Consider the following 11,283-nt stretch of genomic DNA (forward strand, 5'->3'; position numbering starts at 1 on the left):
GCAAAATGGCATGCAAAAGAATTAAATACACACAGTCTCATCAGTGTTCTAAGAACAATGGTTGTGCATGTACTCTTCGAAGTGTGTTTCATGTAGCTGGGAAAAGTGTGACCAGAACTTACGTAGACAAAGATAAGGCTCCTTGTGAAATCAGATTTAATGGCCACTAACAGTAGACTCAAGTCTCAATCATGTCTCCCTATGTGACTACTTACTTGACTGTTCTCCTTTGACCAAGTCAACTATCTCTCATTTTCTTTCATCCATTCTAAAACCACGTATGGGGCCATATGTGTTTCTTGACTCTCCCTATGAAACATCTTTCAGAAAAGTGAAAGGCGCTTTGATGCTGACGGAATACTGTGGGTAATTTTTAACTCTTCTAACATTGAGCTTGTTCTTGGAGACCATTTACAATAGCAAGGCAAGAGACTCTTTGGCAGAACTTGCAAGCCTTTGTGCACCTGGAAGTCTTAAGAGAGCATCTGTAGTCACCCCGCTGTGGTTTCCATACAGCTTGGCAGACCACACAAGCAGTCTGGATTGGGCAAGATCAGCTGGTGTCATACGACTTTACACTCTTGCTGCATGTTTGCCAGTGGTCAGGGTCTGAGTGGGATGAATAATATTTGAAAATCCAACATTCACTCATTATTCCTGTGCCCTCAGCCAGTGAGAAGCAGCAGTAAAACAGACTGTGGCAATTACTTTCCCTTTAAAGTGTAATCTACCAATTGTTATATTATTTCTAGGAGGAGAAAATAAAATGTTCAACTGTCATTTGATTTGTTTCTCCAAACCATACAGATGACTTTGGCATTAAAGATCTTTTTTTTTTTTTTACTTTTATCTAGTTCATGAACAACATACACACAAATGCACTCTAGTACAAAGGGAAACAATAACCATCCACAAATAAGAGTATTCAATTAAAATATGCATATTACTGCTTAAAAAGAACATATTACTAATATCAAAAGTAAAACAAAAGTCATCGGGAAATCTTTCTCTTCTAGCTTTAAATGATAAATCTACAAAGTGTTCTGAGAAGATACTGGAAAAGATATTAATTATTATGATCATATCAGAATTGCAAAGGAATTTTGCAGAACCTGTTCATCCAGGGCAGTCCCTAGGGTCTCCTTCTACAGGCTCACTATGCTTGCTGGCCCCTGACTTCCAGAAACATGGCACATTTAGGTAGCAGAGGCATCAAATCCACCTTTAAGGAATCTACCCACTCTTGTTTCCAGGATCATCTATTCTTCTGTGCTCTTCTAGTATCATCTCTACTGCTTCCTGTACCTGAACAGAGCCATGCAATCCCCTCGTCTATGTGACCATGGGGGTATCATTTGAAGTCATGGTATATGTCAACTCTTCCCAAGTTTTCTTGATGTTTTCCTCAGTTAAAATTTCTAGCTTGCTACCTTTCTAGGTGGGATCCCACTTACCACATCCTGAAGTTACCAGTAGCCTAGAAAACACAGAGTCTGTGAGCTTGTCCCCTGTCGTTCTCGGTGTGTCTCTGTCTCTGTTGCTCTCTCTCCCTGCAGTGGTTATAAGCATCTTGGGACAGGACAGGGTAAGGATTACCACCTTAGCAGTGTTCACACTCCAGCTCTTCTTACCAAATATCAGGACTTCTCACTTGCCTGCATAAGAGCCTCTGCAAGAAGTCCTACAACACACCTTGATGGAAAACCCCCTATGCCTATTCAGACCTCTTTAATTGATACTTGTGATGACCATGCTGCTGGAGTAAAGACGATGCTTTGTGAGCCTGTCTTGCACAAGGCAGTACCCCTCACCCTTTGAACAGATCAGTGTTAAGCACAAAGCCAATGACACAGCGGATAGGCTGCTCTCCTGTTAGGTGAGCTCAACTCCACAACCTCCATCAGAATTACACAGCATCAAGTCAGTTGTGTTTCTTTTTACTACTATTATAGAACCCTTACATTTATATATAATTTATTAACACATAAATAAAGTATGAAATGTGAATCTGAAAATGATATTTCTGTGAAAACTGAGTAAGAACACTTGGAAAGATTTGATAATGTGAAGATACCTTAAAAGTTGTCATCAGATTAAGTCTGAGTGAATCCTGCAAGAGGAGGGGCGATCTCCTGCATTTCCTTTACTCATTTTGTATTTTCTCACTACCTTAACTGCTCACTGCTATTTGCTCCAGTCCATCAAAAGCCCTCCTAGATCACAGCCAAGCACAACACGTAACATGTGACCCAACAAGAGCTATCATCACCCTAGATTTGTCTTCTTGACAATCTAACTGGAAAACTGCGTCAGCTTTCTGGCCCCAACCTCCAACCATAACGAATTCTTTGGTGCTTTAACCAAAATGCTTTGAAACATTGTTTTTTCTTTATAGACTGTAGTTTTCTACTCTTGTCTTTTGTGTCTAGACATTTTGTTTGTTGCTTATTCATTTTAATGTAAATTTGAATTTCTACCTTCTTCCTGTTTTGCCCTGTTATTAAATTTCATACTTCATCTCTGTACTTGCTGTCTCTGCACTTGTTTGGTGTATCTCTTGGCTAGTCTTTTGAACAGGATGATCAAGTCTGCATCATGCATGCATTCTCTCTGCAGCCTACTAACGTTTCATTCAGGCTAACGAAGGAAGGGCTCTAAGGTGTTGGGAAAACAGCAGAAGCTATCACTCTAGCACACAGCACACCTCGGAGGTGGTCATTTGCCTAGTTATGAACTGCATCTTTCTCTGTCTCATCCACAGAGATGCCATGAAAGGCTGCTCCACGCCGTACTTAGCCCAAGAGCCTTTGTTTAAAGCAAGCTCCTGTCCTCAAATCTGGTAAACCCTTTCTAACAACTGTCAATACGCATGTCCAGACAGATACACAGCTAATGTAGTTGATGTACTGCAAGTGCTTGGAAAACGATAACCGGGAGAGAAATCTGCTGTTAGGAGAATTAGCAAAAGAAATTGGGCAGTTTTAATGATAAATGCAAATAGTCAATAAAAATATTGACTCAAGTAAATACATAATAAATATATTGTCCTCAAGTCATGGATTAGAAAAATGAGGTGGTAGGAGGGAGGGAGGGAGGGAGGAAGGAAAAATAGAACAAGAAAGGAAGGGAGGAAGGAAGGAAGGAAGGAAGGAAGGAAGGAAGGAAGGAAGGAAGGAAGGAAGGAGATAAAAACTACACAATATCAAACTGTTCCTATAAGTATAAACTGTTACCTTTTCCTGGAATAGGACTGATAAAACATTCTAAAAGCTTCCAAATTCTTGGACTTTAAATTAATAATTCAATTTAAAGTAATTTAACCCTAATAAACCCCAGGTGTTCTGGCATACACAAAAACATTCATTGCATCATGTAATTGCTAAATATAGAAATTCTGAAAGTTCAGAAACTGAGACTTTCTTAATCTATCAGAGCCTATGTACTGCACTATTGCACACATATTAAAAATCAGGTTCAGAACAGTGGCTTTCATGTTAAATAACACTGACATTTGATTGATACATTTTACATATGTGTGTACTGTATATAAGCACACACACATGTAGATTACACTTGTGTAAGTTTAAATTGTATGGACTAAAACATTTCGCAAGCAATAAATTCCTCTATTGGGTATCCCTTGTGATATTTTCTAACCTGTTTTAGATTCTAAATTTTTCCTAAACTTGAATGCATCTGTGTAAATTGATTTTGTCACATATTAGTTGGAAAAGCTGTTCTATAAGAAACGTGTAGCTGGGCAACTAAGTGACATGCATAATTTAAATTACAAGCTACAATAAGTCTGCATCCATAGTATAATTCATTTTGTTTTTAAAAAGCTCTAAAATATGATTTTTAATAAGATAGTCAAAAAGTATTAGTGTGTAAACAATTATGCTTTAAGTTTTATTGTTTCTTTCTTCTATTATCTGTATTTTTATCTAATGGTTGTCTACTTTATAGTTTTAAATAAGAAAATGGGATTATTTGGTTTATGATCTTTCTTAACCCATATAGAATCTAGTAGTCAGTGCTTAAATGTTTAATTGTTCATACCTATATCTTCTTAGTTAAGAAAGTCAACATTCAAAGGACAGAATCCCCTTCCTTCTTTTCTTCAATCTCAGAATTGTTATACATCTAACATTATAGAAAGTTGTATCCATTCACAGTTTTGCTAGAATCATCTAACATGCTTTAATAAACTTGTTTGCAGCTTTACTTAGAAGAATTGATTTTTATTAAATCAGGGAAGAACTGTTGGGACAGGCAGACTAGATTCAATTCCTTCTTAGCCACCTTGCAAGTTGAAATACCAGATTCTGTTAGTGAACTGGTAATACATAAGATGAGATCAGTGTCCCTCCATTACCAAATCTCTGTTCCCTCACCATATCAAGCCTCTTCTGCCATGAATTAAAGGTGATTTATTTCCAAGACATTGAAATCCTTCTTACCTCCTTTTGTAAAATTTATTCTTGAAGTGATAATTCTGGTGAGAGAGTTCAGCTCTTGGAAGGAACTGTGAATTTATTTAAGGACTTCTATAAGCCTGGTGTTGTTTAACAGCTGTCAATAACTTCACCAGGATGAGTGGCACACAAAATAATACCCAGAGGCATGTAAGGACATGAATGCAGAACTGAAGGAGGGGAATGGCGAAATCCAGGGGGCAGAGATGTGGATAGAACACTTATCACTGACGGCTGAGTAAAGCGCGCAGTTGTGTGCAGAGAGTCTTGACTGAGAGAGCATCAGGTGACAATCCAGCCAAAGAACATGTGTGAAGAAACAGTAGGACTAGAGGGACAGAGAAGCCAGACAGTGAATGACTTTGAAATCTAGGCAAACAGTGAGACAAGAATATTTCAATACAAGAGTTGAAGAGATTATGTCTTTTGTTCATCTTTTTATCTGAGTATGCTCACATGGTCAGTGGTGTTGATTCCACGCCTAGAACCTAGGCATTTGTCAGATCGCCTAAATCAGTAAGCAGGTACTCACTGGGACATTATTCTAGAATGTGCTTATAAGTCTACAGGAACATCTATTAGTAATGTGGGTGTTTCCAGGACACCCACAAGTAGGAACTGTAATGGAATAGCAAGAACTATGAGGCTGAGTTAAACAGAAAGTTGAAAGTGTAGTCTTGGACTTTTCATGCTAAGGTCAGGCTAAGGTTGGTGCCCATCCATGTAACTTCGTTCATATCACTCTTCAGTTTACTTGCTGAACTGTGTGTGTACTTCCATGTTGATCATAAACTTGTGGAGTCGACTGCTCAGGAAAATGTAGCTTCTTGTGCTACTTACGGGTAAAGCTAAACAGAAAAGGGAAGTGGAAAACTGTTTCTATGTTCCCATCATCCCAAGTTTCACACTGTGGCTGAGAGCCTGGCCTTCCTGTCTATTCTCATGGACTCTAAATGCCTTGTTTCATCTCTCTGCTTTAAGACCAAGAATGAAGTTTTTAAATCAGTTAGAAATCATAACTGTGAGTAAATATGTCTGTAATCTCAACAACTTGGAAGCTGAGGCAGAAAGATCATAAATGCAAGACCATCTTGGCCTAAAAAATGAGATCAAGGCTATCCTGGGCAACTTGGTGAGACTGTATCTAAAAATAAAATTAAGTAAGAGGGCTGAGGTTCCATCTCTGTGGTCAAGTGCTAACATATGCGTGAGGCCCAGGGTTCAGTACCTAGACCTTAAAATGAACACCTTATAAGTTGCTGTTTGGGGGCTTGTTGGTTCTTCTCTTGCTAATTACAGCAAATCTCTTGGGATAATGTGAGAAGGGAAAGGTGTGGTCTGATGAAGGTGAAATTTCATAGTGAGACACACGGAACTTTGTTTAGACGACTCTTGTGTTACAGGTTAAGCTGGTGCTCCAACTTCAGCTCTGTGCCAGGCTCGATTGGTTCAGAAACTGATCACGCTCTTAATTTTCTAACATACTGTCCCTCGCCTACATACCACAAAGGCTTACTTACAGTCTCTTGAGTTTGGGATTGGGTCGAAGTGGCTGTGCTTACCTTTCCTGTAGACTTGTTTCTGCTCTAGTCCCTGTCCCTGAGACAGACAGGAGGGGCTGACATCACTTGACCTTCATGTAGTTCCAAGATTAAGACAGTTTCTCTTCATATGAAATTATCAAATAATTGTGATCAAGCAGTCTTAAGGTGAATCCTACTGGTAAGCTTTTCTTCATTCCTTTTCATTGCTAGAGTAGAGTTTAGAACTTAGTCATGAAAATCTTTCTAGTCCGTCATCATAGCTATCCAAAAATAATGGTCGGGGATCATTCTATATGACTTCTAGGGCACTGACTCAAAATGCTATTGCAAATGGCTCATATGCAATTTAAAAAATGCATGTTTACATCCCTAGGAGGAGAGAGCGGTGTTCTTAGGCCTTTAATACTTTCCAATAGGGCAAGTCCTCTCAATGGGCACCAACATTGGGACTGGTCTTCTCCACAAGGAAGCCAGGCAGGTTGTTCACAGAGTCTAGATCTGTAAATTTGGTGAGCCACCAGGCACGCATGTTCTTGCTGTGACCCCAGGCTCTTAGGATCTGTCCACTATTAGTTGCACCCAGTGTCCCTTTTTAATCATCGTGGTACACAAAACCAATAGCTTGTTGTGTAGTTGATAAGTCAGGACTACACACAGGCATAGGCACACACCTTCTCATTTCTGATAACTGTGTCTTTGTTATCTCAAACCCCCAGGTTGACCGTGACACTGCTTCACTGTGGGCTTTCAGGGAAGAGTGTTTTTAAGCTATGTCCTAGGACAGAGCTAGTCAGGTTCATCTGTGACCAGAACTTATGTTTAGGGAAGTCTGTAGTACGCCAGATGGTAGCCGTCTTTATGATTGGCAGAAACTTAAAACAAAAACCACAGGAAAAGAACCATGTTCTTTTTTAAGTTCAATTTATAAATTAAAAAGTGACAAGGGTTTCTATCTAGATAAAATGTAACTGAGCCTGGATTTCAAATGACCTTTTATTCCAGTACAGCTGTTTCAGTCTTCCTTTTCAGAATTTTGACCCAAATCATGGTAACATAAAGTTTTAAGAGAAATAGTTCTATCTTGGCCTAGCCTTCTTCTCTCCTTCTACTCCACTAATGGCATTAGTAAATCCCATTTCCAGACAAATTATTTCATTCATTAAGAATAAATGAGTGCTTACACATGTATGTGTGTATGTTAGTAACACACACTATAGTAGCAAATACAGCAAAGAGTAACATCTTTAAGCACAGAAAAGTGCTTTCTTGATGCTAACACCAATTAAATACATTATTGCCTATTTTGGATGGAGAAAAGGAGAACAACCTTGGTTTTCAGTTCCTTTGTGATTTTCTGCCCTTCACAGCATAAGAATGGGAGTTTCGGCCCTGCGCTTCCTAAGAGATCAGATTTCTTTACTTAAAAGATAGTATCAGCAGCATTTACAACAGTAAAGTCACAGCCAAGATAAAGTTACTCCAGGGATGTGCTAAGAACAATTTTAAAACATGTGCTTGCATCAGTGTTCCAAGCGAGGTTTTAAAGCAGATGCAATTATTGTCTCCGCTTATGGATGAGGAAACAGGTATGGGATTGGAAGTAGATGTCTTCATCCCTTTGGACTGCTATAACAGAATACCCTAATACAACACAAACACTGTTCACAGTACTAGAGGCTGAAAATTCAGGATCAAGATGTCAGTCAATTCCATGACTTGTGGGGATCCATTTTGTGGTTCACCGATGGTAGCCTCTTCTTGTGTCCTCACATGGAGGTCCAAAATCTCACTTGGATGTGTTCTGCAAAACTATCATGGGCAGGACATGTGTGCAGATTACACACTGCTTTTTGATATTTTCTTTGGAGGGGAGGAGCTAAGCATAGCCTAGTATGAGATGCTTTCCTTGAATACGGGAAGCTTTCTCTGCCAGCCGCTGAAAGCTAAGCTGGGAACTCTTTTCCAAACAAGAGAAAATGTCTTGCTTCTCTCGCCTGCCACGTTGTCAGTCGAAGATTATACAAGGTATAAAGAAAGCTTATCAATTATGAATTATGGGGTTACTAAACTTTACTAGCAATTAAAGAGTTATTAATCATTCCTTAAACATAACATTCTTTGCCTAAAATGTGGCAGTTTGGGGTTGGATTTCTGTGCTTCCCAGCCAAGAAAAATACTACATGTTAAATTCTACAGTGGCAAGGATATAGACTAGCAAGTCAGACGTGGAGGATGATTAGATCTTAAAGGAGGAGGTTTGACAAAGGGGTTTGAGGCTTTGTGAAAGAGGCCGCCAACAGCTTCTTCTCCTTGTACGTGAGGACCAAAGAATGTACTGTTTGTGGACCAGAAGAAAACCTTCTCAGAAGCAGCAAGAACAATAACAGCAATAACAAAAAAGCACATTCAGGCTCTCTGGACCACGGGAAACACACTTCTCCTGTTGACAAGCACTCAATTCCTGTGTTCTCACTGCACCAACAGCTTGAGATGATAGCTGTGAGTGACGATTTCTGACACAGCCCTTGGTCAAACTCAACCACATTGGGCATCAAGTTAAGGATACAGCTGTAACACAAGTTATTTCCCAAATACTACAGTTTCTCCCCCCAAAAGTCCCCATCTCATCCCTTCTGAAGGAAAAAGAAATTCAATGAATAGGTCAATCACTTTCATAGTAGAGCCTAGAAAATGAGTGATGGACAGCTCACCAGTCAATAACCTGTATTCTCATTAAAAATATCAAATCCCTTATAGCTCCAGCACACTCACCATTATTAAAAACAACTTGGTAGTCAAGATTTTATAAAAGAAAGAAACAAATAAAATATTCCACGTACTCTCTGTAATAGTATAATAGCAAAATATGTGGAATTAAGATATTTATATATAACATACATATATATTCTATATTCCATGTATATGTATACTATATATTTTATACTTCATGTATCTTAATACACACATACACATACATATACATATACATATTACCATTTGGGAAAAAAGCAAATGGGGGATGGCTAAACAATATTAACTGTTTGAAAGAAGAATGAATAGATTTTTATCTCAAGACTCACAATTGGCTTCTTTTCCTCCATTAACTATGAGGGAGAGACTCCAGTTTGAGCTTCTACCAATCACATCCTCAGAAGTGCATGCTACGTAGTTCAATCCCACCCCAAGCCAAGCACCTACTTGACCGAATGCATTCACATTGTTGTCCTGCAGAATATCTGACACAAATTCTTGCTAGGATGTCTATTCTGGGTAGGGAACCTAGGTGTTGCCTCATAGCTCAGCCTCCGTGGAACGTTTATGGACATGTTTTATGATTTGCTAATGTGTGCTGTGACCCCATCAGTCTGTTTGCAGTGGGGGGGGGCTGGGAGGAGAGGGAGTGCTTGGGGAGGGAGAGTCATTTGTTTGATGTTTTCGTGGTGGGCGGGTGAGGGAGGGGAGAGGGTTCATCATGATGACGGAATTCAGGGTAACTTAAGGGGTTCAGTTTGGGGGCCTAGGAGGGCAGAGCTCAGTACTAGAGCACATGCCTACTATGTGTGAGGTCTAGGGCTTGCTTCCCAGGACTACACACCCAAAGACAAGGGTCCAGTTTTGACCCTAATACAAATTTCCGCTCTGGTAGCTCAATTCTACTATGGTACAGTTTTCCGTGACTGTGAATTATTTTCTTTCTTTCTTCGTTTGATATCTTTTCTCAGGGGAAATCTCTCACATCCAAGAGGTTAACAAGCCTTGTTCAGTCTTATTAAAAGGATCGTCTTGGTGACACGAAAGCTGAACGGAGCCATCGCCCATACCTTGTAGCCCATTGCTGTTCCCTGGAGCCGAGGGCATTAGACCGAGATGTTGCATGAACGAAGGACCTGGACTGTTCTCTCCTGTGTGCACACTAAGGCATCGCCACCGCCAAGGGACCCTTCGCCACCCCTTCGCCTCCATCTCCACCTGTCGTCTGCTTCCCTCGCCCCTCTTATTAAGCTGGATCTGTGTCTTTTTCCTTTTTAACCAGTTCAAGTGAAGTAAACTTTATTTTTCCCCTCTCCTCTCCTTTTCTTAAGCTTCCGCTAGATACACAGTTCACCAAAAATTCAGTCAGTCACAAACTGGAAGAATTGTAAAAGAAAAAAAAAGTATATATCAATAAGTATACACATGGCTTCACATTTATTAAATAACAAATTAGCACAGAAGGTGTCCTTCCACCCTTGTATCCACAGTCTGAAACAAATGCCCATCTTCGTCTGTTCTCTGGACATTGTCTGTTCATGTTTCCTGCGTTTATTTTTATACCATATTTAAATGAGAAAACACCTTTTACTCCAAATGTATCAAAGTTGACCTCTTCTCTGTAAATTTGTGTATGTTTATATTGTTGTTTTATCTTTCATTAAAAGATGCAGAATCTCGTTGCTTTGGGAGGTTTTGTTGGTGGTGTTAGCTTGTGACAAAATTTCTACCAAAAGCACTTCTGATGGGAGGGCTCTATTATGGCTTAGAGTTTATCCTGGAGGGGAAGGCATAGCAGCAGGGGCGGAAGACAGATGGGACTGGTCACCATTATATCCGTTATTAGGAGACAAAGGGGGGACAGGAAGAGGAATGGGGTTACCAAATGTCAAAGCCCCCTCCCCAGTGCTTCACTTCCTCTTTTAAGAGTCCACATCCTAATGATTCTACAACACTTCAAAACAGCACTTCATTAGCTGGGCAACAAGTGTTCAAAGAGAAGATTCTATGGGAGATATTTCATCTTCAATTATTGATGAAGAGAAAACTGGCAATTTGTTTGAAGTCACACAATGGTAAATTGAGATTCTAGAAGAGGAGCCTCTCTCAGCCCTCCTTGGTTCCTGGCTGAATCTCATACACCAGACAGATTAAAGAGAAGAGCGCACACGTTTTCTTAACAGAAGCCTTATGTGAGGGGCAAGTGCGTTTGAAAAGACAGACTTGAACCAATGACTCCACCCTACTCTTTCCTTAGCTGGTTTGACGATGTGGAGACTGCGGGAAAGTCTGAGAGGACAAGGGATGTGAGTCAGAGAAGTCAAATGGAAGAGAAACAGCAGGTGCTGGGTGATATGATTCTTCTCAGCATCTCCCTAAATTCTTTCATCCTAAAATACCAAACAGGTCAGGGTGAGGATGACTCAGCAGGCAAGCCTAGTAGCCTGTGTCCAATCCCCAGATCTCAAGTGGTAGAAGGAGAAAACAGACTCTCACTGTTGTCTGTCTGACTT

General features: G+C 39.9%; 1 protein-coding gene across 4 annotated transcripts in view; it reads left to right on the forward strand.

The window, feature by feature from the left end:
* Positions 1–10,449, forward strand: part of Rgs7 (regulator of G protein signaling 7) — a 389,011-nt gene extending 378,562 nt beyond the window's left edge. For 3 of the 4 annotated variants that reach the window (XM_085687669.2, XM_085687672.2, XM_085687670.2), the window contains one exon: positions 9,742–10,449. Coding sequence is in view for 2 of the 4 variants with exons in the window: in XM_085687672.2 (XP_085543798.1) it covers positions 9,742–9,792 (51 nt within the window). In the remaining 2 variants the exon portion in view is untranslated. Of the gene's footprint in view, positions 1–2,761; positions 2,840–9,741 lie in introns of all 4 variants that reach the window. The other variant, XM_085687671.2, reaches the window with a different exon arrangement.
* The last annotated feature ends 834 nt before the right edge of the window (positions 10,450–11,283 follow it).

Source organism: Myodes glareolus, chromosome 5, assembly GCF_982192425.1.
Source record: "Myodes glareolus chromosome 5, mMyoGla1.1, whole genome shotgun sequence".
NCBI classification, from domain to species: Eukaryota; Metazoa; Chordata; class Mammalia; order Rodentia; family Cricetidae; genus Myodes; species Myodes glareolus.